This window comes from Apteryx mantelli, chromosome 6 (genome assembly GCF_036417845.1).
Source record: "Apteryx mantelli isolate bAptMan1 chromosome 6, bAptMan1.hap1, whole genome shotgun sequence".
NCBI classification, from domain to species: domain Eukaryota; kingdom Metazoa; phylum Chordata; class Aves; order Apterygiformes; family Apterygidae; genus Apteryx; species Apteryx mantelli.
The window spans coordinates 48,946,674-48,974,138 of NC_089983.1; the positions used below are offsets into that span (position 1 = coordinate 48,946,674).

At 37.5% G+C, this 27,465-nt stretch overlaps 1 protein-coding gene across 1 annotated transcript in view; it reads right to left on the reverse strand.

Moving 5' to 3' along the window:
* Positions 1–27,465, reverse strand: part of NEB (nebulin) — a 146,712-nt gene that overhangs the window by 1,875 nt on the left and 117,372 nt on the right. Inside the window, exons 126-152 of the mRNA XM_067298601.1 lie at positions 25,379–25,489; positions 25,129–25,233; positions 24,248–24,352; positions 22,850–22,954; positions 21,919–22,029; positions 21,363–21,473; positions 19,648–19,761; positions 19,402–19,506; positions 18,831–18,935; positions 18,057–18,161; positions 17,109–17,201; positions 15,504–15,596; positions 13,842–13,934; positions 13,274–13,366; positions 11,977–12,069; positions 11,355–11,447; positions 10,063–10,155; positions 6,585–6,677; positions 5,891–5,983; positions 5,227–5,319; positions 4,651–4,743; positions 3,614–3,706; positions 3,184–3,276; positions 2,810–2,902; positions 1,713–1,820; positions 1,183–1,366; positions 797–889 (exon numbers count right to left, since the gene is read on the reverse strand). Of these exons, the coding sequence (XP_067154702.1) occupies positions 797–889; positions 1,183–1,366; positions 1,713–1,820; positions 2,810–2,902; positions 3,184–3,276; positions 3,614–3,706; positions 4,651–4,743; positions 5,227–5,319; positions 5,891–5,983; positions 6,585–6,677; positions 10,063–10,155; positions 11,355–11,447; positions 11,977–12,069; positions 13,274–13,366; positions 13,842–13,934; positions 15,504–15,596; positions 17,109–17,201; positions 18,057–18,161; positions 18,831–18,935; positions 19,402–19,506; positions 19,648–19,761; positions 21,363–21,473; positions 21,919–22,029; positions 22,850–22,954; positions 24,248–24,352; positions 25,129–25,233; positions 25,379–25,489 (2,764 nt within the window). The remainder of the gene's footprint in view (positions 1–796; positions 890–1,182; positions 1,367–1,712; positions 1,821–2,809; positions 2,903–3,183; positions 3,277–3,613; positions 3,707–4,650; positions 4,744–5,226; positions 5,320–5,890; positions 5,984–6,584; positions 6,678–10,062; positions 10,156–11,354; positions 11,448–11,976; positions 12,070–13,273; positions 13,367–13,841; positions 13,935–15,503; positions 15,597–17,108; positions 17,202–18,056; positions 18,162–18,830; positions 18,936–19,401; positions 19,507–19,647; positions 19,762–21,362; positions 21,474–21,918; positions 22,030–22,849; positions 22,955–24,247; positions 24,353–25,128; positions 25,234–25,378; positions 25,490–27,465) is intronic.

A 27,465-nucleotide genomic window follows, 5' to 3' on the forward strand; every position in this document is an offset into this window, starting at 1 on the left:
TATTTTTATGGTTACTCAACGGTATTTTCCACTGCTATTAAAAGCAGTCTAGAGCTGCCATGCCAAAGTTCTAGTCAAAAAGCCACAGTTGTGATGCCCTTATTATGTTTAATACTCAGATTTTTTTTCTCCTTTTCCAACCTTCTTGTCTTTTATGCCTACTGTTTCCAGACTTTTTATTAGAATTATTCCTTGCTTCCCTTCTTCAGATAACATAGACCTGAGACAAGCCTAATACAGGGTTTTCTATCATTTAGAATGCCTCTTTTCTTAAACAATTAGCAGGAAAGGAGTAAAAAAAGATACTAAGGAACAGCATTTTTGGACTTAGTTAAAAAGGAAGTACATGTTAATATTACAGGCAGGCAACTGTATCATGATATAATCTGTGGACCATATAAACAATCCAGTATAGCCCTGTGTTAAGAGGTAATTTGTATATGATACTAAGTTGAATTAATTTTATGGTTTTTGAGAAATAGGTATATTAAACATCCAGCTATATTTATTTATGAAAAGATAGCATGAATATAATTATGCTGGTGCAGAGGAGCTATAGACAATTTCTCCTCCAATTTCCATTAATTTTTCACAAGAGCTGGGTCCCTGTGTAACTTTTGAAATCTTGTCTGTGTGTAATACAGTATCTGAAGTCAGCACAGAGGCCTACACTGGTGTTCTTGGCTAGGTGGAGCAGCAAGCTGTACTTCAGTATCCCCAAACCGTGAGGTAACAGATTGACTTTACGTAAGTCTAACACCTCTTTTCCATAAACGGTACAGACTGAGGAACAAACCAGAGATCATGTGTAAGCTTCTGGACTGAATGTTGTCTTCTGCTGGGTCATAGTCAAAGACCGACCCAGGATTAGTGCGCCACACACGAAGATCTGTAAGAGAAATAATGGTTTTCTGAGGAGAAGCGTGGAGAACGAGCTGTTTCTAGAGAGCTTGAGCAGCGTATGTGTCTGGGCAGGAGGGGAGAGCCAGAGCACAGATGGTCTATAGCTGCTATTGGAGAATATATGCAACATTTAATTTGATAAAAACTTCATCTCAAAGTAATGATAGGTTTGAATTGATATGGCTGAGCTTGAAAATCTTCAAGACAATGTATCAAGGTCAGCTTGTGTTTTGCATAAGGGAAAGACTCCAGTCCTTGTACAACCTGGCTTCTGCTTACCTGTGAGATTCTCTTGATCCTGGTCCACCCGCTTTCGCTCCATTTCTACTACTCGTCTTTGAATGCCCCTATAGCTAATGTCACTGAAGTCCTGCATGTTCTTTTTCACACGTTCTGTAATGGGGTCAGTAACTACAGGCGTGAAACTACCTTTGCTTTTCTCAAAATCTTCATGGTATTTCACCTGCAAATTAAAATGAAATGTCTGTTTCACCTGTAGCTTAGAAAAATAATTGAAATAATTGTGAAATAATTGTGAATTCACAAGTGAATTTCTAGTAGAAACATGAACTGCAGTTCTGAACTTCTGCTTTCTCCAATCCGAGGAACAACAAGAGACAGAGAGAGCCTAATCCCAAACATGCCTTTCCTGCAAAACCTCTTTTGCTTTTATCATTTGAAAAATTGGGTATCCAAACTTGCTCTATGTACACTGGTGTGAGCTGGAATCCCTGGCATGTCTCAGAACTAAGGTTACATTTTTATTCAATCACTTTCCAAGTTAAAAATACATATATAAGTGTTCTTACTGTAGAGATGTGTTTCTGGGTCTCTCGTACACGCCGCATTTCAGGTGTATCCAGTACATAGGCAGCTTTGCCTTGTACTTGTTTTCGGAAACTGTCAGAATAAAGAACCTGCCAAATGAAAACAAAGAAGTGAGCACAGAGCAGAAAGGTTCTTCTGGGTCATGAGAAACGAGCTGTGCTGAAGCAACCCAACATGGCCAAAAGTGTGTGTGTCATGGGGGTGAGGGGGGACCTGTATTAGTGAATAATGTTAGAATGTAAAGCAAAATTTTTTTTCATAATTATGAAACATGGACTGCACAGGACTTGATTCCAAACCTTCCTTTTTCTTAACTAAAAGATCTTTTTTCAGCCTTGTAACCACAGGGAGAAGTAATGCAGTAATATACAGTTTTGGGTAAAATTTTCATATATTTGGCATGCAACTCACTGACTTTAGTGAAGTTATCAGTGTGAAATAGAAAATTTATCATTGCATTATTCCAATTTTTGCTGGTTTTGTAGGGTTTCTTTTTTCAATAACATCTGTGGCATGTTCCTGTAAACATCTATTTGCAGATGTAGTCTGCATTTATCAAGGGAGTCATGAAATATGTTATGTACATGAACATTGACAGGAAGGGGCATGACAGAACTTTTACACCTGGAGTAACAGGTTAGCAAAGACTTGGTGCCAAAGAAGGCCAAAGAAGGCTTGGCATTTTTTATATACATTGCAGGATACTGTCAGCGTCTAAAACAAAATATACTGTTACTGAAAAATGCACATTTTATAACTCATATAGTTCACTAATCACAGAAGATACTTTCAAAAGATTTGAAGGCTACCTATGTTATTTGAAATTTGTCACTATTAAAAAAAAACAAAACCTAGAGCAATTACACAGAAATAGTCAAATGCAACAGGAAGTAAAAAAGCAAGTATTAAAGGGGTTTATTTTCAAATCATTACTTAATACTTCAAAACTAGGTAGCTAGGGACTAATGCTAATATCTGCACTGTTATTTCAAATTGAGTAAGGAAAAGAATCCACACTTTAGAGATTAAAAATGTTATTGGTTAATGCACTCTTATTTATTGGCTCAATAGAAAATACCGAGCTAATGTTTTCTTGATTGCGTTTAGCCCTCTCCATCTCTGGAGTGATCGGTGTTGGAGTTCCTTTGGCCAGATGTTCTTTGTACAAAACCTGGAGCGTACAAAAGAGAAGTCCCCAGATCAAAGACTGGAATTACTCAGCGCTCGCTCTGTAAGTGCTGTTATTGTTTAAGCGTTCTCATCACTGCAAGGGATAGAACAGATCTTGGGAAATAAAGCAGTTAAAAAGTTACTTGCTAGAGCAAAAGGTAAAAAGCAAAAGGAAAAATAAGCAAAAATAAGGTAAACTGATAAAATAAGGTTAAATTAGAAGATTTTTTTCCAAGTGATTATCTTTTTAATATAAAGTGGTTGTCTTTCCTCCTTCAGTACCGAGCTAATGTGTTCTTGATTGCGTTTGACTCTCTCCATCTCTGGAGTCATCGGTGTGGGGGTTGCCTTCCCTAAGCCTTCTCTGTATACAACCTACAGATCACAAAGTAACCCAAAGTCACAAACGCATAAATTAAATACTTCACTGTTACTGTTTTAGAGTAAACACCATTCATTAGGAAAGAAAAAAAAAAGAGGTCAGAGGAAAAATGGTATTAAAAAAGTTAATTACTAACAAAAAAGAAGATTCTTTTAAGTACTATGATTTTAAAAGGTGAATTTCTAAATTTGAGGGAAAAAAATTAAAAGGGTTAAGTAAAACCAGGCAGACATGAGTTATTCCAAAAAAAAAAAAAAAAAAAAGAAGAAAGAAAGAAAGAAAGAAAAAAAAAGCTCTATCATATCCCAGTTCACTTCTTCCAGACAATACCGAGCTAATGTGTTCTTGATTGCGTTTGACTCTCTCCATCTCTGGAGTGATAGGGGTGGGGGTTGCTCGCCCCATGTTTTCTTTGTACAACACCTGTGGGATACAAAAGATGTATCCAGTTTCTTTAAAAAAAAAATATATATATATATATATATATATCAAAAGAATTCGAACACAAATTATTTCTTAGTTATGAAGTTTCAAAAAAGTCATGAGGGATTATGGTATGCAGCACTGCACAAAAGGCAAACGGCTAATGGTATAAGGAAGGGTAAGAAAAATAAACTGTAGAAGAAAAGCTCATTAAAAGGACCTTTGCTTTCAATTAACGAAGCAGGGCTCTATCCAGCTACAGCTGCCCGGGGAAGCTGCCCGTGGCCCATGAGAGCTATTTAAGCAATGCGTGTTTTGCCTCGCTGAAAAGTTCCCCCCCTTCTCCTCCCTGGCCCCGGGTACGATGTCAAGGAGGGCGCAAGGAGGCCGAGAAGCTGCTGCTCGGTGTCGGCAAGGGAAGGGCCCTGCGGGGAGGCCTGGCCCCGCTGCTCTCCGCAGCAGCTCGCTGCGCCCGAACGCCGACACGCGTCTCTGTCCCCAGGCCCCGTGGCCGCCCAGAAGGGCCCCGAGTCGCAGCGAGGCCATGCCCCAAGGGCCTCAGTGCTGGGGTGGCGTGTTTGTGGTTTTTTGTTTTTTTTTTTTTTAAGTTATAGTCAAATACCCAGTTCCCTGAAAAGCCAATGAAAACTTAAATGCTAACCCCGTCGGTATAAACCCGACTTTCTTCACCTGCAGAGCAAGGGAAGCTTGGCTGTCGCCGGCTGGATAGAGCCCTACGGTTGCAAGAACCGAGCTGCAGAACAGGCTTAACTCTCCCGAGCAGAGTGTTAACACCAAAACTAGGTTTATTTTAGAAGAGGAGAGATTAATTTGCAAAAACAGATGTATCTATTTTTAAAATCAATTTTCAGTAACTTGTTAGAATGTTACTTCATTAAAACATAGGATTAAAGGTGGGGGGAAAACAATTATTTTTAAGGTACCGAGCTAATGATTTCTTGATTGCGTTTGACTCTCTCCATCTCTGGAGTGATTGGTGTTGGGGTCACTTTCCCCACATTTTCTTTGTACAAAACCTAAAGGATACAAGGGAGTATCCAAATATCATTAAAAAGGCATCACCACCAAAAAACAACAACAAAAAAACAACAACAAAAAAAAAACCCCACACAAGAAAGGCTTTGAATTCTGGCATTTAGAAAGGGTTAGAGTTGGGGCCGCTGCTGCTCCCCCAAGCAGCAATGGGCACGTTGCCACTGCTGCACTAGGATGCAGAAATGGACCAAACAAGAACGGACCCAATACTACTGCAAAATAGTAGTGAGAAAGGGTTAAAAAGATTGTAAAGAAAAGATGTCTACCAAAGAAAAAGGTCAAACCTAGTTCTAATAAAACAGTGTTAAAATACAAGATATTACAATTTATTTGTAAGCACAAAAAGGCAGGGGGTTTATGCTAAGTGGTGATTTCATTTTATAAAGTTAGAAAGCATAGATTAAAACTGCTACAGTTATGTTAAACACTTCAGATTTTAAGACCTGATTTTCTGTTAATTATACCGAGCTAATGATTTCTTGATTGCGTTTGACTCTTTCCATCTCAGGAGTGACAGGGGTTGGGGTTGCTTTCCCTATGTTTTCTTTGTACAACACCTATGAGACACAAGAAAGGAGCCAAAGAAAGCAGCAATAAATAAAAAGCCAGCTGTAGACAAATGTGAAGCCTTAGGCATTTTTTTTCTTGCATTTGGTTTCACAGGGCCTAGGTATTATATACACATTTTTAAAAGACGGTACTTAGCAATATTTTACTAGAGATGTAAGGTTTAGCTTTCTTTTTTAACTACAAGATCACTCTTTTAATAGTGTAAGTACGTACTACATACACAAAGCCACAAAAAACTATATACAGGATTTGAGGATGTTATGAATATATAAACTATAATAATAAAAAAAAGTCAGCATTGCAAAGAAAATGAAGGGTGTTTGTTAAAAGTTCTTAGGATTAGAATAGGGCATTAAAACAAGTTTCTAAAAAAACAATTAAGCTGCAAAAAGTTAAAGTAATCACTGTAAAATATGGGTAAGAAGAAGTCATTTATTTAAGCTGCCTTAGACCTACAGTGGGCATTATTTTGGAACAAGTGTTAAAACATTCATTTATAAAAACTGTTAAAATATTCATTTAAAGAGTTAAAGGGAACTTTTTTCCTTGGCAAAGTACCGAGCTACAGATTTCTTGATTGCGTTTGACCCTCTCAATCTCTGGAGTGATTGGAGTGGGGGTCCCAGTCCCCACGCTCTCTTTGTACAACACCTGCGTAGTAACAAGGAAGCATCAAGAAAAAAAAAAAAAAAAAAGAAAATCAGAATTCAGTAATAATTACATCCAACATGAAGTCTCCTGCGTCTTAAAATACCGAGTCTCCTGCAGCTCAACCTGCTCTGCTGTGCACTAAAAGCTACCCCGAAAGCAATGCAGACTGGGATTGTACCAATTCGGTCCTGAAGGCAAACAGGTCTATGGTTTTGTTTAGAAGGGGCAAATACGAGGCAAATGAATATATTTTCATGCTGGAGGGGAGACTACCATGGAAGCCTGCTGGAAAGTCAGACCCCCTCTTCTATAAGAGCGTTAGAACAGAAAATGGTAGGATTTAAAAAAAAAAAAAATCATAGAAAAAGGGAGTTGGAACAGGGAGCAAAATGGTTAAAGATATTTAGGATTATATAAATAATCATACTTATGAAGAAGAGGTAGGTAAGTAACCTTGGAAAATACAGTACAGTGAAGGAAAAAGGATGTTTTTATAAGTCGATTACAAGGAAGTAAGGATGGAACAGTTCATTTTTAATAAAGGTTAAAAAGTTCGATTTAAGTGGAGTTAAAGGGGATTTTGTTTTCCTCCACAAAATACCGAGCTAATGTGTTCTTGATTGCGTTTGACTCGCTCAACCTCAGGAGTGACAGGTATTGGGGTCCCTGTCCCCAGATCCTCCTTGTACAACACCTGTGGGGCAATACGGCGACGTTAGAAAAAGGAACAAGCAAACAAAAGCGACGCTCAGCTCGCTGAGAAAGCACCGAATGCGCTGGGTGCTCTGAACCAAACGGCAACAACAACAAAAAAAAATCAAATAAAGCTAAACACGGGTGTGCTGCAATAACTTCTGGCAGAAATCTAGAACCCCTTCTCTACTTCATTAAGTGCTTCTCAGGACATATATAAAACACTATCTTTGTGCACCAATGTATAGTTAAAGACTTCCTAAAGGAAGGAGGCATCACACACAAAACAAAAGGAGCAAACAAATCGGCTCCGTTTCACCATTCCGTAAACAGCACAGCAGGTTACACCAACGTCTATTAGAGCACTGTTATACCAAAGTCATCTCCACCGGGTGGTAGCAGGCCACCTATAGTTTAGTTTTCATACGTGCTACAACCAGGAAAAAGAAAACAACCACAAAACAAAACCAAGGACTGATGTGATTAACAAAAGGAAAAACTGGATATTATTTAAGAACAAAAAAATTAAAAAGATATTCAGAGTCAAAAGAAAGGCTGAATCTAAAAGTTATTATTATTAAGGTGATATAATCAAAATGGTAGAATGATGTAAGTATGATCTTACAAGAATGATGTAAGTAGCAACTATGGAGGAAAAAATGTCAAAACAAAAGGAACAGGGTAATCTTTTTTTGTGTGAGTTGATTATAGGGAAACACAAGAGTAAATTTTTGGTGTTAAATTATTTAAAAATAGATCAAAAAGGAAATTTCCATTTTTCAAGTAAAAAAAAAATACCGAGCTAAAGTTTTCTTGATTGCGTTTGACTCTCTCAATCTCAGGAGTGACAGGTATTGGGGTCCCTGTCCCCAGATCCTCCTTGTACAACACCTGTGGGGTAATATGGCTATATTAAACAAAAGAAAAAGGAACAAGGAAACAGCAGTAACACTCGCTTCGCTGAGAAAACAAGCTGAACATAACAGAGATTTTTTTTCCAGAGCTGCCCTGAACAAAAAACAGCGGGAGAAAAAACCCTCCATCTTTGAAGATAGCGCTAAACACTGTTGTGCTGCAATGACTCCTACCAGAATACTACAACACCTTCTCTGTTCAGTTTAGTGCTCCTCGAGATATATACATTAAAACTGCTTACTTCCAAGACGAAAGTGTTGTTACACAAAATATAATGAAGTGTATTACTGTCTCTTCAGCAATAGTGAGAAGTGGGGTGACCTTTTTCTTCACCGTACTTGAGGCACTGGAGGAGGAACAGGTCCTAATGCTCCTTCCTAGAAGGTTTTCTGCACACACACACACACTCACCAAGGGAGCCACCCGTTCCCCGAGTGAAATGCTACCTACTGTTCAGCGTTTACGATTAAAGAATCCTACTTGCTTCCTACGGGCAGGACACGCAGATGAGCTCGTGCTAAAGGCGTAGGTATGGAAACGGTACCCGAGCAACTATACTTATTCCTGCTCTTACACCTCTGTAAACGTCTCCCTGGCTGAGGCAAACCCTGCTGGGGCTCAGCTGCTACCCTGCAAGGCCACCACGCTTCACCCCAGCTAGGGATCCGGGCCACCGGCTCGGTGCTGCAACAGCCAGCAAGCAAATCAGCTCCGTTTTGTTCATCTGGTCCATAAGGTTACACTGGAATATATTGGAGCACTCTTAAACTGAAGTCATTTCCACCGGGTGGTAGCAGGCCACCTATAGTTTAGTTTTCATACGTGCTAAAACCAGGAAAAAGAAACAAAAAAACACAAAAGAAAACCCAGGACTGATGTGATTAACAAAAGGAAAAACTGGATATTATTTAAGAACAAAAAAATTAAAAAGATATTCAGAGTCAAAAGAAAGGCTGAATCTAAAAGTTATTATTATTAAGGTGATATAATGAAAACGGTGGAGCAAGAATGATGTAAGTAACAATCATGGAGGAAAAATGTCAAAACAAAAGGAACAGGGTAATCTTCTTTGTGTGAGTTGATTATAGGGAAACACAAGAGTAACTTTTTGGTGTTAAAATTATTTAAAAATAGATCAAAAAGGAAATTTCCATTTTTCAAGTAAAAAAAAAATACCGAGCTAAAGTTTTCTTGATTGCGTTTGACTCTCTCAATCTCAGGAGTGACAGGTATTGGGGTCCCTGTCCCCAGATCCTCCTTGTACAACACCTGTGGGGTAATATGGCTATATTAAACAAAAGAAAAAGGAACAAGGAAACAGCAGTAACACTTGCTTCGCTGAGAAAACAAGCTGAACATAACAGAGATTCTTTCCAGAGCTGCCCTGAACAAAAAACAGCAGGAGAAAAAAAACCCTCCATCTATGAGGATAGCGCTAAACACTGTTGCGCTGCAATGACTCCTACCAGAATACTACAACACCTTCTCTGTTCAGTTTAGTGCTCCTCAAGATATATACATTAAAAACTGCTTACTTCCAAGACGAAAGTGTTGTTACACAAAATATAATGAAGTGTATTACTGTCTCTTCAGCAATAGTGAGAAGTGGGGTGACCTTTTTCTTGACCGTACTTGAGGCACTGGAGGAGGAACAGGTCCTAATGCTCCTTCCTAGAAGGTTTTCTGCACACACACACACACACACACACCAAGGGAGCCACCCGTTCCCCGAGTGAAATGCTACCTACTGTTCAGCGTTTACGATTAAAGAATCCTACTTGCTTCCTACGGGCAGGACACGCAGATGAGCTCATGCTAAAGGCGTAGGTATGGAAACGGTACCCGAGCAACTATACTTATTCCTGCTCTTACACCTCTGTGAACGTTTCCCTGGCTGAGGCAAACCCTGCTGGGGCTCAGCTGCTACCCTGCAAGGCCACCGCGCTTCACCCCAGCTAGGGATCCGGGCCACCGGCTCGGTGCTGCAACAGCCAGCAAGCAAATCAGCTCCGTTTTGTTCATCTGGTCCATAAGGTTACACTGGAATATATTGGAGCACTCTTAAACTGAAGTCATTTCCACCGGGTGGTAGCAGGCCACCTACAGATTAGTTTTCATACGTGCTAAAACCAGGAAAAAGAAACAAAAAAACACAAAAGAAAACCCAGGACTGATGTGATTAACAAAAGGAAAAACTGGATATTATTTAAGAACAAAAAAATTAAAAAGATATTCAGAGTCAAAAGAAAGGCTGAATCTAAAAGTTATTATTATTAAGGTGATATAATCAAAACGGTGGAGCAAGAATGATGTAAGTAACAATCATGGAGGAAAAATGTCAAAACAAAAGGAACAGGGTAATCTTCTTTGTGTGAGTTGATTATAGGGAAACACAAGAGTAACTTTTTGGTGTTAAAATTATTTAAAAATAGATCAAAAAGGAAATTTCCATTTTTCAAGTAAAAAAATACCGAGCTAAAGTTTTCTTGATTGCGTTTGACTCTTTCAATCTCAGGAGTGACAGGTATTGGGGTCCCTGTCCCCAGATCCTCCTTGTACAACACCTGTGGGGTAATATGGCTATATTAAACAAAAGAAAAAGGAACAAGGAAACAGCAGTAACACTCGCTTCGCTGAGAAAACAAGCTGAACATAACAGAGATTCTTTCCAGAGCTGCCCTGAACAAAAAACAGCAGGAGAAAAAAAACCCTCCATCTATGAGGATAGCGCTAAACACTGTTGCGCTGCAATGACTCCTACCAGAATACTACAACACCTTCTCTGTTCAGTTTAGTGCTCCTCGAGATATATACATTAAAAACTGCTTACTTCCAAGATGAAAGTGTTGTTACACAAAATATAATGAAGTGTATTACTGTCTCTTCAGCAATAGTGAGAAGTGGGGTGACCTTTTTCTTGACCGTACTTGAGGCACTGGAGGAGGAACAGGTCCTAATGCTCCTTCCTAGAAGGTTTTCTGCACACACACACACACACCAAGGGAGCCACCCGTTCCCCGAGTGAAATGCTACCTACTGTTCAGCGTTTACGATTAAAGAATCCTACTTGCTTCCTACGGGCAGGACACGCAGATGAGCTCGTGCTAAAGGCGTAGGTATGGAAACGGTACCCGAGAAACCATACTTATTCCTGCTCTTACACCTCTGTGAACGTTTCCCTGACTGAGGCAAACCCTGCTGGGGCTCAGCTGTTACCCTGCAAGGCCACCACGCTTCACCCCAGCTAGGGATCTGGGCCACCGGCTCGGTGCTGCAACAGCCAGCAAGCAAATCAGCTCCGTTTTGTTCATCTGGTCCATAAGGTTACACTGGAATATATTGGAGCACTCTTATACTGAAGTCATTTCCACCAGGTGGTAGCAGGCCACCTATAGTTTAGTTTTCACACGTGCTAAAACCAGGAAAAAGAAACAAAACACAAAACACAAAAGAAAACCCAGGACTGATGTGATTAAAAGGAAAAACTGGATATTATTTAAGAACAAAAAAATTAAAAAGATATTCAGAGTCAAAAGAAAGGCTGAACCTAAAAGTTATTATTATTAAGGTGATATAATGAAAACGGTGGAGCAAGAATGATGTAAGTAACAATCATGGAGGAAAAATGTCAAAACAAAAGGAATAGGGTAATCTTCTTTGTGTGAGTTGATTATAGGGAAACACAAGAGTAATTTTTTGGTGTTAAAATTATTTAAAAATAGATCAAAAAGGAAATTTCCATTTTTCAAGTAAAAAAAAATACCGAGCTAAAGTTTTCTTGATTGCGTTTGACTCTCTCAATCTCAGGAGTGACAGGTATTGGGGTCCCTGTCCCCAGATCCTCCTTGTACAACACCTATGTAGTAACATGGGAGTATTAAAAAAAATTAAGAACAAAGAAATGTCATTTTATAGAGGCAACCCATATATAACTATTATGCCTACTAAATCCACTAGGAAAGCAGGAAAAACTAAGAAATACAAAACAGTTAACAGTGGTGATAAATTCAGAGGAAGCCTTCTGAGATCTTGAAATACCATATCCCAGTTCTTAGATATGCTTCAATAGAATAATAAAGCATTAGAGGAGCAAAATAAAGCAACTAATAAAGAAACTGGTGTTATTTTTTAAAATGTAAAATACTTTAAGCTTCACAAAAACAAAAGTAACTTTAGAAAAATGAACAGATATGAGGTGTTAAGCGTTATGATTATAAAAAAAAGTACATAAAATATAACTAAAAATCACTGAAAATTCTAATAGGGGAAGGGGAATGCTTGTATATTTATACGTTAATTACAAAGCACAGAACACCTACAAATGTTAAAAAGTTCATCTGAAATGAGGTTACAGGGAACTTTTTTCTTAAATTACAAAAAGGTACCGAGCTAAAGTTTTCTTGATTGCGTTTGACTCTCTCCATCTCGGGAGTCACAGGCACTGGGGTTCCAATCCCCAGCCCCTCTCTGTACAACACCTGGGGGGCAACAGGGAAGTTAAAAAATAAAAATAAAAAAAGAGGAGGACGGGAGAGAGACAGAGAGAGGGAAAGTCAATTAATACTGTGAAACTTTTAAGTATGAAGAATACAAATTTGTCAGGCCTGTTCCAAGGCTTGCCAAAACAAAAATAAAAGACTCGGCTAATGTTACTATGAGTTTTGCTCTCATCTCACCTGGGCGCACGTAAGTAACATCAACAAGAACTGTAGGAGTGTTTTTTGTGAAAGCGTATCTTGAGCCAAGTCACCTGAAAACTCTTTTGCATTTGTCCTTTTCCCCAAGAAGTTTCATCAGTCTGACAAAGGATCTTGAATTAGCATCTTTCCCTCTCAGATTTCTAACTGGGCCCACCAGCAGAAAAGCGAGCTGTGATGCTCTCGGGGACAACCAAATGCAGCAAATAGTGTAACAACAGTGACTTTTCTGAACTGGCACAGGAACCTTAAATCAAGACTGGATTTCACATTGGTTATGTCTGAATTGGGTCAGAGTGAAACAAATTTGGTCCAAAGCTGCTCCAATTAAACCAGAAATAGACCACTAAATTATGGCGCAAAGCACTTGGAACTGCGCATGGTGATTCAAACGGAACGTGGCAGGAGCAGCAACAAGTCTGGATAGAAACTCATTACTACAGTAATTTCCTTAACTACGACATTTTCGTCATCTTTTATATTACAGGGATCTGGGGGCGCTGCCCACATTTTCTTTACGAAGACCTGTAGGATAGAAGAAAGCCTCCAACACAGCAAAACCAAGAAAAGAGATAACACACTAGCTGCGTTAAATTGCTTTGCTTCAAGAAGTGTTAAGGGTTCGCGCTTCTGTTCGCACTGCACCAGCGTGGTGAGTCTGAAGACTGTTAGAAGGACCAACCGTGTTACTGAGGAACAGAGTGACGTTCACACGGAATATTACTGTTTCAGTGGGGGAAAAAAGGAACTGCTTAACTGCTTTAAGTAAATGAGGTTAAAATTTCACAGCTGGAACAATTTAATGACAATTAAGTTAGACTTAGGTGAAAAATTAAAATATAAGGATACTAACAAGCTTTTAGTGATTTGATTAAGAAAGGGCTGTTTAAAGTTCAGCAAAGAATTAAAACAAAATTCAATATGGAGGAGTTAAAGGGAACTGATTTAAGTTTGAGGTGCTAGTTTTTGTTTTATTTAGCAATACCGAGCTAATGTGTTCTTGATTGCGTTTGACTCTCTCCATCTCTGGAGTGACCGGTGTTGGGGTGCCAGTCCCTAAGCCCTCTTTGTATAACACCTGTGAGGTACAAGAAAATTTCCAGAAAAAAGTGCTCAACAAAGGCAAAATCATTAAATCTGACTATTTTGTAAGTTACGTTTAGCGTTAGGATCACTTTTTTTTTTTTATTAATTCCACACTTGTTCTAGAGCTGAATAGTAAGGACACGGCTTGTGGATGATTATTCCGTAAATATATGAATAAAAATACATAGGAGATAGAGGGTTAGGATAAAACAAACATGGAAAGAAGCCCCATATTAATTTCACAGCTTACCTCTAGTTTTGGTTCTCAAAAGAAAAGCAAGTAAAGCTGTAAATCACCCCAAAAAGTTAAAGCACAAAAAGGCAGAATAAATGAGTTAAAAATACTGCCAGGGAGAAAAAAGGTGCAGTGTGAGATTCTAAACCACTGAGGAAAACCAGAAAATATGTTAGGATGTTATTATGCAAAAATAAGTTATCTTTTTTTTTTTTTTTTTTTTTTTAAATACCGAGCTAATGTGTTCTTGATTGCGTTTGACTCTCTCTATTTCTGGAGTGACAGGTGTTGGGATACCTGTCCCTAGGTCCTCTTTGTACAATACCTGCAGAATACAAGCACCCAGAAAGGTGAGAAGATAAAATTCCTTCCACCAGAACTCAATTACAGCACATTTGGATAGGTAATTCACCTGGTTTATAGGTAATTATAATCTGCGATTATATGGAAATATGTGCACAATGTATTTTACTCAGCAATTTTTTTTTTTTTTTTTTTTTTTTTTTTTTTTTTTAAAGTGCAGTCACCAACTCAGCTAAGTACTTGAAGTCTGTGTCTAGGCATTTGAACGCACTCAAGGCAATGGATTATTTCACTGTAACAGGACACAAGCTTCAACACTACGCTATTTGGGTTGAAAGGTTGGTATCTTCTGCTCTTCACTTTAGTTTAGAAAATTTAATTGTATTACTCTTCTGGTAGTTAACATTTCCAGGACTTTTATTACAGCATTAACAACCAAACCTTTTACAGACATGTCTAAATATATAGGTACTTAGCTGTGGGCTCCATTTCACTTTGATCTATGTGTCTATTTGTTTGGAACAGCACAATTTTATCTTGTTTTAGGTCTCCAACAAGAAAACTCATTGAGTTTTAGCTCTCATACTATTAGACTTAATTTGACTTGTAATTGTTTGATAAAAAAAATTGCATTTTTTATTAAAGAAGTTGCACAGAAGATGCCTGGGTTGGTTTAAGACGTAATCATGTAGAAATACATTATGACTACACTGCTCATTCTTCTTGCAGACTAGTAAAATACCTACAAGCTGCATCTCACTGCTTAATGTCATTGAAACAAAGAATATAAAATAAAGCATTCAAAGCAAGAGAAAACAAATGAGGTAACTTGAAGGTTGACAAAAGCAGGATCATTTGAAAATACAACTCAGCTATGCAAAAGTGAACTGTAAGAACCACTAGTATTGGGAACAGCTCAAAAGGAAAATGGTAGTCATAAAACCAGGAATGGAAAAATCAGAAGACACTCTTTATATGGGTGTCAGCTCCTCAGCCTTGTGTAGCTGAGGTACCAATAACAAAGACCACATCCTGCCTCAATTCTGTGTGCAGAGATCAGAGGAGGAACGGAGGACTCAAAATCAGGAGAGCAAGATGTGGTTATTAAAAGTTACACTTAACTACTTAAGGAAAGAGCCAGATACTGCTTCCACTTAAGACTGTCACTAGGTTTTGTGACTACAAAAAAGGCTCCAATTATGTTTTTCACAAAAGTTCTCTCTGGTACTCCAATTTTTTCAGGATGATTGTAAGACATCATCTGGGGATTTTTTGTTCCTAGCTCTGTGTTTAGAACAGGTCACAGAAATAACACTGGGAAGTGCCTGAATGTAACAATTACTCCAAAATTCAGGTATATGAACTACCTCCTGCTAAATACAGGGATTTAAGAGCTCTGTTCGCTTTTCAGTGAGTAATACCCACGAATACCAGCAGAGATTAAAGCTTGAGCTCTGCAAGAATATTCTCTCTCCAAGTCCTGGATAAAAATGACAGCACCATTAAAAAAAATAGAGAACTTTTTAGGAGTGGAAGCAAGATGACACAGCTGAGCAGTTTACACAGGTAAGTAGAAAACATAGGCCACTACCGAGCTGATGTGCTTCTGGGTCTCCTTGACACGCTTCACTTCCGGGAGATCAGGAATTGGAGTTCCTTTTCCAATACTCTCCTTGTACTTAATCTACAAATGCACAGACATCAGAAAAAATAAAAGGGTTAAATCAAACCACAGTTGACACGTGTATGGGTAACCAGTCACATGAATAAGGAAACATAGGTCATTTAAATGTTACAAACTCTCTGAAATCTCAGGTACTAAATGTACTCTGATGGAAGGAAACCAACAAGGAACCTATGAGAGTTATTTGTATTATCACAGCACCCTTGGCCATCTTAGTGTGTACTTGACTGACATTTTTCCTACCGAATCTCATCCTCCTGCCTTTGAAAATTACCTCCTTCTAGCCCTGGACTCCCTAGACAGCAGCTGGACAGTTAGCCAGGAATGTTCCTCTAAAGCAGACATGAAGAGTTTCTTTGCTTTCATGGTTTTAAAAAAGCAACATTGTTAAATTGCTTTGTAGAAATGGGCCAATAACTGAGCTCAGAGTAGAAAAGCAGGGAGTCTTGGCTGAGCCAGAATTTTTCAACTGAAGCTCCAAATTCGGGTATCTAACATCTCCCAGGATCTTCATTTCAGCAAGAACACGACTCCTGATCTCTAACAGTTGAGCCCTTTGGAGATATCTCAAATTGGGTTCCAAAGCAAACTGTGGTATTAAAAGTTAAAAATCATTTCTAACAATCTTAGCCTAATGGCATAAAAAAGGCATCTCGATTCATATGTAGATACATAAAGAACATTATCCTGATTTCAAGGAGGCTGAAAACTTAAAGATCTCACTAGCTTCAACATGAGCAGAGAGTTGCTATTAAAGTATTCTCATCATCTTTACAAGCAATCTGTTAGCAGATTACTGGAACTGCTGATTAGATTTCACTACTAATGGCATTGTACTAAAAGATTTTTTAAATAGGCATAAATACTCGTTAATAGGTCTGATACCACTTGGTCTTGCATTCTACCAATGAAAGGTATTTAATTTTGTATTTGTAAAAATCCATCATATTCAATATAGGTGTGTACCACCATCCAACATTATAACAATTAAAGTGTTCGATATCAGCGCTGTTTTCATTTTTACTTTAGCATAATACAAAAATAGCATTCCCCAAGAACATATTTAACACACTGTGCATGAAACAAACAGCTGAATGTTAGTATCTTTCATGCTAAAATAATGTCAGCATTCAAAAAAAGCATGACAAACATTTACAATTTTTGAAGGAAAAACAACACATACTTATCTCCTTATTCCAATTTTAGAGTATTAAAATTTTTATATAACATAAAAGTTTTACAAGAAATGTGCTAAGTAAACTACGTTTGGGATTAGAATTATGACAAGAACTTTAATGTTTTAGAAATGGATTAAGGAACAAATTTGATTGTTAATCATTAGAAAAATTATTAAGTAACAAGAATAGGAAGAACTCTTAGAAAGTAACTCTTAGCTGGACAGATTATTGCCAAACCACAGTTAGCAACATTTAAGAAAAAAAGAGGGGAAAGATTATATTATTTTAGGTTGAATTAGCACTGGTAGAGCATTAAAAATCAATTGTTTTGTACCGAGCTAATTGCATCCTGGGTTCGCTTAACTCTCTGCATCTCTGGTGTCTTTTCAATAGTAGTTCCAGTTCCAATATCTTCTTTATATAAAATCTTAATATTTAGAATCAAGACAACAAGGTTAAGCACACAAAACAGCATTATTTCTTCCAGAGAGTGAACAGAGGCTCATGACAGCGAGATGCACGCAACGGTGCCTCTTGAAAGGCAGCGGTGGAGGACCACCTCTACTCACTGCCGAACAAGGCCAGTAACGCTTGTGTTGCCTACCTGAAGAGTGTCCTGCTACATAAGCGTCATTTGTGCAAAAAAAGGGACTGATCATTTATATTTGTAGCAATGCATTTTAAGTAGAATAACAATACATTTGTAAACTAATTTTAGGATTGAAAACTAGCATTTGCTGTAGTTTTAATTTATTCTTTTTCTAATTTGTTTGGTAATTTACACAAATTTCTTCTACTTACTATGCTAATGATGCCAGTTGCAAAATGATACAGCAGAGGTTCAACACTTCATGGTCAAACATGAAATGTGAAACAAGTCAGGACAGGACAGCCAGTTCCGTTCTCACTAAGACATTTGCAACACAGCAAGACTGCACTACCTACATAGCCACATGACAAAAGAAAGGTGGATACCAGTAATACTACTTTAAACACAGGACTAATTGTTTAACTACTACCTCAAAGCTATGTACATGCGAAATAGGTCAATCTGGGCTCTCCACAAAAAAAAAAAAAAAAAAAAAAAAAGTAAAAAGAGGTAGCAAAAATCAGGTAAATCTACACAGAATAAAATTAGCTTTGCTTGAAAAAGCTCTTATATTCATTTAAGCAGGTGAAGAACCTAACCACTTGCAAGGTAAGAGCCTAAAATAATTATTTTATTAAACACATTAGAATGTATTTTTTTGAAATAAGCATCGAAATGAGAAAATAACAATACCGAGCTGAAATTCTTCTGGTTTTCTTTCACACGCAGTATTTCTGGTGTGTCTTGTACCACTGTAACTTTTCCTTTACTGTTCTGTAGGTCCCACTGATATTGAAGCTGTTAAAAAAGTTTAAAAAAAAAAAAGTTAAAAAGTTAAAAAAAATTTAAAGTAAAATACCAAATCTTGAGTCTAGGCCATAAAAACTTACTCTCAGTGGATTTTTTTTTTTTTGAAGATTAGAAAAATAAAGAATTTACACACTTAAAGAGGTCATTTCAACATCACTAATAGTGATGTAAAGATGTAGCATAGTTACAAGTATTCTCATTTAAATTAGCAATAGGAGATCCTTTACTAAATTAATTGAAAAATCTTGAAAGATGCCAGATGGTACCTAAAAGAATTAAGTCTCAATGCTGAAAGTTTAAAGATTTCAAGACAGATTGGGGGTAATTGTTCATGTTACCGACCATATAGTCTTGCAGGTAATCCCACTGGCATCACCAGACAACCTCTGTAAGTATAATTTTCTATTACTAGCACAGGAATTGTCAAAGCACTGCAGCAGAAAGGAAGTTTTTTTCAAGAAAATCACTACATCATTTTGGTTGCCAGTGTAACACACAAGTAGGCTGCTGCATACATAGAAGATCCCTTGACTGAGAATCCCTAAGAATATAAAGCCTATTTGGGATTCAAGTGGGATATTGGGACCTTATTAAATGACAAAAAGCTGCACATTTTTGCTATTTGACAGTAACAGTGTTTATTATGCGCATACATACTGTGCTGAAGTTCTTTTGATTCTCACGGACTCTCTGCATTTCTGGAGTGTCTGCAACAGGCACATAGTATGGCATGGTCCTTTCTGCGTCTTCCTTATACTTTTTCTGATGCAAAACACAAAATTCATTCCATTAATATAAAAGTCGTAATAAACAACCTGGCATTGCTTATTGCTGTATAACGCCCATCTCTATAGAAATGTGAGACTTTTGTGTCTGATATAAACTCAGGTTATATCTCTACGTAAGTGTTTATTCTAAACACTTAAAGTTATTAAGGGGTAGGAAAATTCAGCTACATCTATTTAGTGCAAAATTAGCTTCGGTACTGCAAAATCAATGGAAATTATTATACCATTTTATGCATATTCTAATGAATTAATAACATACTGAAATGGAATTTCAATGTAAGAGATGCCCCATCACAGCTCTAGGGCATTTGGTTTTCCAGTGTATCTCCTGAACATTGTAACAGGTAGCTATTCAGATTTATTGAAGAAAAAATGTGCCAAACTAGTATCTGCTCATGTGTTCCCCATGAACAATGATTAAATCTCTTCAGTCAGGTTACCTGGCTTGAAAGGTTCTTGACCTGCTGGGCATGAATAATCTCTGGAGTATCAACAACACTGGTGTAGTTGGCTTTCTCCATTTCTGCCAACTGTTTGTATTTGATCTGTTGGGGAAAGCTCACACTTAGCTGCCTTAATCACATGTATGACAACAATTTTCATTTGGTTTACACAGAAAAAAAATGTTAATGAATTTTCTTTTAAAAAAAGACAGCAGATACGATATATGAGTTATTTGCGCAGACCTGGCTGGCAATGTCAGTGGCATTCTTTGCTCTCACAAAATCTGGTGTCTCCAAAGCCAGTTCTGTCAGACCTCTTCCTTTGATTTCCAGTTCCAGTGCTTTTTTGTACTCTTTCTGCAAATGAAGATAGTAAAAAGATACTTTTAAAAGGTCAATGAGAATGCAATCCCTTTGGCAACTTCAAATAGTCTCATAACACCACAAAATAGGACTAATACTAATATAAACTCACAATTAAAAACACATATAATGTCATTAAAGTGTATATTTTAATACTAAAATGTAGCTACTATATACTAAAGTGTATATACTATATATTAAAAAGTGTATCCCTTAAATCTTGAGAACAAACTGCACTCCTGCAGCAGTGAGTGGAGGCACACTACAGACCAGCTATATCAAGCTCACTCTTCTTTCTCACATCAGTAATCTCAAGGTTCCTTCAGGTCATCAGACTGTGGCAGCACAAAAAAATGACTTGTACAGAAAAGCAGCAATAGGGAGGGAGCAGTGTATGAAATGCATGCGGTAGTGAAAAGTGGTCACAGAAGTGTCATGCCTAAATGTCTAAAAACGCAAGGAGTCAGGATTCTCTGACATATTCCGAGCCTTTTGGAATGAATATCCTCCCTAAAATCTCAGTGCAACAGCAGCCACTCTCCCCAAAGGTGGAAAAGATATCCACTAAGGTCTAAAAGATTTATTTTGTATAAACCGGTATCATTCATATCTGTATGCCAGCTCTGCTGAACTGAGCTGAATACGTCTGCTTGTAATATTCTATGGTAACAAAATATAGGCTCTTTGAATAACTCTAAAACAATCACTGCATTAGCAAGTACAAAATACTGTTGTCAATCAGCATGCTTACCTTGAAGAGTATTTTGTTAACAAGCCATATCATCAGTAACATTTAAAAAGTTACTTTTTCAGCTTTCAGCCTGATGAAGTTAAAGCCCTTAAAATATGAGCTAAGCTTAACCTACAAAAACAGTCACTATAAAATATTTATTACACCAGTCCAGTGCGTAACTAAAGCCACTGCTAAGCTTGCAGCCTGCCTGCCTGCTGGCCAGCTCTCTCCATCAGTGCTGGGCAGACCCTTCCTTGGCCAGGAGTCCCGCAGCAGCTGACAACGCTTAGCACTTGTCAGCCTTGGGAGGGGGAAGCACCATAAGCACAGCTGCTGTTTTAAGTATAAAGCACTTGAAAAGAGCTCGCTCTGCACAGCGCATCTCCCAGCTGCAGAAGTTTGCCAGTCTGGTTCCCTCACTCTAGTCCTTTTCTGACCTCCTGTTTTCCTTCTAGTCTCCTCAGCCTTGGCTCCCAGTCCTTGGTGACTGCTCATGACCTAGGACACCCCGCTTGCCAAAGTGACACCTTCAGTTCCTACCCTTAGCCTTGCTGCACCACCATCTTGATTCAGTTTCCCCCTTGACTGATCTGGCCATTGATTGCAGCACCTGATTCCCATCTATACCCCTGACAGCGACATAAAATGTTATTGCACAGCCAGGAACCATTCGCTACAAGTTCAGGCTCCCATTTTTAAGCGTAGCCACCAAAAAGCAGTCATTTTTCTTTCTACTAAAGATTTTCTAGTGACTGACTAGTTCATATTAGTGTCATACTGTCATGTGCACTTATCAAGTGGAGGCTGTTATATCCACTCAGATAGTTTCCAGGCAGCTTTTTTTTTTTTTTTTTTTTTTTACCTCATTTAGGATTTGAGTTGCATTCTTTGCTCTTAACATGTCTGGAGTCTCTTCTAAGGCTGTTAGACCTTTGCCTTTGACACCTTCCTCCAGATCCCTCCTGTACTCTTTCTACAGAAGAAAGAAAACAAAACTGCAAAGCCAGACTAGATAGAGTTCTACACACCACAATTTTGTTGCAAAAAATGAAAAAAAAGATCCAAAAGGTTTTTTTTAAAACAATAAAGAATACTGTAGAGGGTTATATACAAACTACAGAAACAGAATACAGGATAGTACAAATTGTTCCACGTAAATTGAAAAGGCACACACATACACCCCACAAATGGAACAGTCACACTGATGAGTGTCAGAAAGAGATACAGTAAACATGAATACAGTTAATGAACAGTGAAATAAATGTCCACAACAAATTAGATCACAACACAAAAATACGTGTCAACATGCTTAAAATGAATGGTTAGGGAAAAGGAAGTGGTGAAGAAGGAATGCTGCTGAGGATAATTAGTGAAATTATTTAATTTGACAGAGGAACTAAACACAGAGTAACTGCTACCTCGCTTGCTATTTTGGTTGCATATTTGACATGTAATAAGGATGGTGTAATCTCCAAGCCAGTAAGGTTTCTGCCCTTAATGGACTCTTCAAAGTCCTTCTTATATTCTTTCTAATGAAAGTAAAAAGAAGAAAAAAAAGCAAAATAGCAAATATTTATTACATTTTTACTTTTAATTACATGAAAAACTATTGGGAGGATGGAAAAGGAGCAGTAGTTCAGTATTAAAGTCACAGTGACAATCTGCTATAGTCAGCGCTGCAGGCAGCTAACAGAATAAATCTTTTTTCTATTAAAGTCCATGAAACAGATCATTGGTTCCAGTGGAAATATGACCTGACCCTGCATTTGTATTGCTTCTGCTTATTTATATATGTAGAGAAAACATTCAATGGAATCACTCAAACATAATGACTAAGGGCCTTATGCAAGTGTATAAGTCAACATGTATAAGCCTTCATTTGTGACAGAACAAGATAAAACTTCAAACAAACAGAAAATAACTGCTTGAGGAAATAGAATGACAGGTCAGTGAGAACACTGTGACAGCAGAGACAAACAGGCAATAAATGGCTTTCTCACGACTAGACTTCTCAGGTGAAAACAATAACCAAGGTACTTACACCGACGTCTAGAAAAATCTTTCCGTGGACTTTGGTAACTGACATACATAACATATTCTGTTGCAAGAGCTTAAGTGATATGTACTGCACATTGCATTTCTTCTACGGACTCAAAACTCAAAATATGTACTTCGGGGTTGCACAGGGAAATTTCATGAATTTTAAAAGTAGTATTTCCTAACTAATGTAGGGAAACATAAGATGTAATGTAACAATAATTTTTTAAAGTCTATCAGCATACACAAGAGTATAACTGCCAATATCTTTATAAAGTTTCTTCAGTCTAACAGTAGTGATTTGAATCTTACCTCACTCTGCATGAGCTGAGATTCTTTTGCAGTAAGGTACGTTGGAGTTTCAAAGTCCAACATAGGTTTTCCTTTTTCCTTCTCATACTTTTCTCTGTATTTCACCTGAGAAGAACAGAAAAAAGTTACTCTCCTGAATAATCAAAGAACCAACTCATCAACTAGTATGAGCCTACTCGAGTCAACAGACCTCAGGTAAAAAACGAACCGCTAACACTGATTACCTTCCTGAGATCCACATTAATTATTGTCAAATGTAAAATCAAAGGTCAGGCTTAGTAAAACATGTGGCCTCGAATTCTACCAGCTTATTTCCTATTGTAAAGGAGAAGCAGTGTCAGCTCAGATTTCAAGAAATAAGTGATCGCAAGAAGGAAGACAGGTAGCCGTAAAAAACTAGCTTGAAGGCCCTCAGGCTGCTCGTGAGCCTGCCTGAGCTCAGCCAGGTACACACCAGGGGATCGCTGGAGTGTTAGCAGCAGTTCAGTGACTTGCTACCTAATTCTGCACATCAGTGTCCAGGACATAAAATATCCACCAGGATGAAGATATTCTTGACTCAAGTTATAGCATCCTGCCTTTAGGGAATCGATTTTTAGACTGCTACATGAGGTAATGATAAGACTGGTCTTCAGCTGAGGAAGATGCAGATCTCAAACTAGAGCAACAAGTGGTGACTTACACTAAATACCAACAGATTTATGACCTTTTTCGTGTACTCCTTTGCTATGTAACCTTTTTGCTCTTCTGTGCCATGCAGCAAAACAATAACTATGGCACTTTGTGATCTAGCAATAATTTTTCTCTTGCTGTAGGGTCAATAAATATCTAGAATAAAGAGGAGTAGAGACCAAATCAGAGGATGGGTTTCTCTGGAATGGATTTGCTGTATTGCAGAGGGGAAAAATATCAATAGACACATCTAACAGTAGGTATTGTTTTGGATTGTTAGAGCAATTATGGTAGCAAAAGAAAAGCAGCAGAACTCTCCTTTCTATCACTTGTGACTAGGATGAGTAAAGCAATAGAAAATATACTGTCAGCAACAATCCTATTTCTTTCAGTCTCCACTTTCTGTGATTATTTGTCCCTTTTTTCTACAGATGAAATCATCCTGATGAATGTTATTATACTGTGCAACAAGATCTAGGTACAGCAGAAATAAGTAACTTCATGATCTACTTCAGAATGCGGAAATCATACAGACATTTTGTATGGGTTCTATGAGAGCAAAAGAGCAAATATTTCTCCTTGACTTCTGTTCTCTCAGTTCTGCAGTGTTTATAAAGCGGACAGGCACAGAGATGGTTATACATTGGAGAATTTGCTAGGATGACTTCTGTGATGCAGAGTTTGGTACTGAACAAGTGAGGTTAATGAGAAACGTGACCAACTTACTTGGCTCTGTAGTTCTGATGCCTCCCTTAGATGAACCTGTTCAAGATTATCTGGCACCACATGGTAGTGACCCTTACTCTTCTCATATTGCTTCTTGTACTGGTACTGAAGGGAAGGTGTCAAAAATCATCTCAATAAAAAAAAAACCCTCAGCAAATCTGCTTCTTAGGTCCAATCAATGCAACACTTCAATGGATCATCAAAGAGAAATTAGAAAAGAAAAAAAAAACAAAAAAACAAACCAAAACAAGAAGTTTAACCCCCAAAATCAGATATTATTTTTAAATATGCGGATGAACACTTATCTTTTCTGATCATTTCAAATGCAGCAAAGACTTTTCAAAACCAGGATTAAAAAAAAGGAAAAAGAAAACACAACAGAAATATGAAAAGGCTTTGTCAGGCAATAATGACTTTTGTCCTTTTTCAATAAAATCACCAAATATTTTGTTAGGCATAATTCTGTACTTCTGCAACAGGGGGATGTTAAACATAAAAATGAAAGAAAAAAAGAAAAAAAGTTTTAAATTATAGTAAGCAGTAAAGAAAAAAGAAAAAATGGAAAAAAACACCATTTGTTAGTGAGATGCAATCAGTTAAAATGTAATAAAGAATGATTCCACTAAAAATGATTAGAAGATTTAAAATATTAGCAGTTCTACAGCTAAAGTTTTCACTGCCCAGAGGATAAATGTGCAAAGTTGCTAGTTGACTAGGAAGTGCTCATTAGACAGGAGAGGAAGAGATCACTACCAGGTGATGTCCCAGGAACAACAAGAGAGGGAGGAGTTGTTACAGAAATAGTTAGCAGAGGTCAATTCAGAACTGAATCAGTAAGAATGGAAAAACCAAACGGATCTGGGGTTAGCTGATGAGCTTACAGCACTGGCGAGCTGGCTTGTACTCAGGACGTGGTTCATAATCAGCGATTCAGACATGTCTGTGACAGGCTTATGAAGTTTCTTTAAATCTGCCTTATATTTCACCTGCAGGTAGGAAAGGGCAAACAGTATCAGCAAAGACTGTTAATAAAACCTGTGATACTTAATGTACTAAGAACATAAAGAAGGTCTTCATTAACGAAGTCTGAAATTTTTAACTTCCCTATAGGAAATGTATAAGTAGACATACCTCACTAGCCATGTTGTGAGCATCTTTCATGGTCTTGTAGATTTTAGCCTCCTTTAAATCATACTTTGGCTTTTTACCCTTCTCTCTGGAAAAATTCTCCTTGTATTTAACCTAAATTCAAAAACAATCAAGTATTACAACTACTCTTGAATATTAACTTGTTTGGTTGCAGAAGGCAAAGAAACTGTATCTCATGCTGATAGTAAGCAGAAGAACAAAGCAGCAGTAACTTGAAGGCATCCATTGGAATAAAAGCTATTTTAAAGATCACCTGACATGGAAAGAAAATCTACGTCTGTATTTACAAAATATCAGTTGCAATTTTTCATTCAGTGCACAGATAGCATCTCTTCATTGCAAAAATAGTAGCAGACACAGTGAAGAGAATTATGCTGGCAAAATACAGCTAAATTCTGACCCTCTGAAACATAAAGACTTTTCATTTGATGGGAAGCACACATATATAAGAGATTATTGTATTTCACAAAGAGACAAACTGACACAAACATAAAGAGTATTTAAAAGAAAATTTTACACATCTCTCAGAGAAATATGAAATATAAAAACAACCTCAAGACATACAAGCATTACAGACAGCAAACGTACCAAATGCTTTTATACATACAGTTGTATACATATCATGCTCTGTATAAAGCAGAAACAAAGAAAGATGGTAATGATCACATACAGAATAATGATACAATTAATTATTAGGAATTAGGTTACACAAGAGGCTCAATAATGCTTCCAAACCACATCAGATTGACATCAGCAGGATAAACCATATTCATAAACACGCCTGTAAGTCAGGAAATTTCAGCAGATATGGGTTGGAGGCACAGAAGTGTTTCTACAAATGGGAGTTCTGCTAATGACTTAAATGAGGTCCCTCCCTCCTCCAGCACGGCTTGTCCCAACACACTGCTACAGCTCCAGCTAAAGGTAAATTCCTCACTGCTGCTTGTGAACCTGCAGAAGGGACTATTCCATCAGGAACATTTTTTTAGTATTTTTTTTGCTATCAGAGATTCGTGAAATTGTTGCAGAAGAGTGCAGGAAAAACACAAAGAATTAAAGATTTGGTTCTCAAAACTTCAGCCTTAAGATCTGGCTTGTCTAAATTGAGCCCACAGTTAGTATGTAAGTTCATCCCTATTAGAAGAACCATCAGAATAAAAAATCTGACTTTTTTTTTTCTTTCCACGTCTTCCCTGTAGTAGTATTCTAACTGGTATGGAAAGAGGTGAGGCAATGACGTTTCTTTCCACTTACCAATACACATTTCTTTGGAGATGCTTTACACTAACAAAACTAGCAGCCTTCACCCCTGGCCTAAAGAACAAGAACTCAACAACTGTCATCAGTCTTTCTAAAAGAATCTGATCTTGTTCAGGACCAAAATAATATTTTTAAAAAGCATTCAAATAAAATAAGACTGTGGCTGATGAGGAAAGAGTTTGAATAGTTCTTCAGTAAAAATTGACTTCCCAAGCCATATTTATACAAAAATTGAAACAAAACAAACTACTGAAGAACTGATAATTAAATTGAGGAACAACTGAACCATGCTACAGGTTTTTAAATTATAATGACATTTACAGAAATTTAAACAGATAGTTTTGTGTTAGTAAAAAAAAAAAATAAAATGCTTGAATGCAGAGTTAAATCACATTCCACAGATTTTACACTTTTGAATTCATTGGCACATTCCTGCCCATACAGCACCATACCCCTCATGCTGTACAGCACTGTCCCTCTTTTGTTTTGCAAAATAGGCCAACATTCAGATAAAATAAAACACATAATGAAGCAGGCAAGTCCAGAAGTTATGTAACTGCTTAACAAAACAAGGAATATCAACATTTTTGACATAAAGGGAATCAGTATTGATTCTGACCTCACAAAAATGAAAATCAAAAATAAGTTCACTAGTATCTGTGAAGTTATGGGAATGTAATATTAACATATGATCAAGATCAGCCCACCACGCCAAAGAATTCACTTTTTTGAAACCCAGAAGAAATTTGATTGAAAGATCTGTGCAAAATTAAAAGCAAGCATTGCAGACAGACAGATGAGACACAACC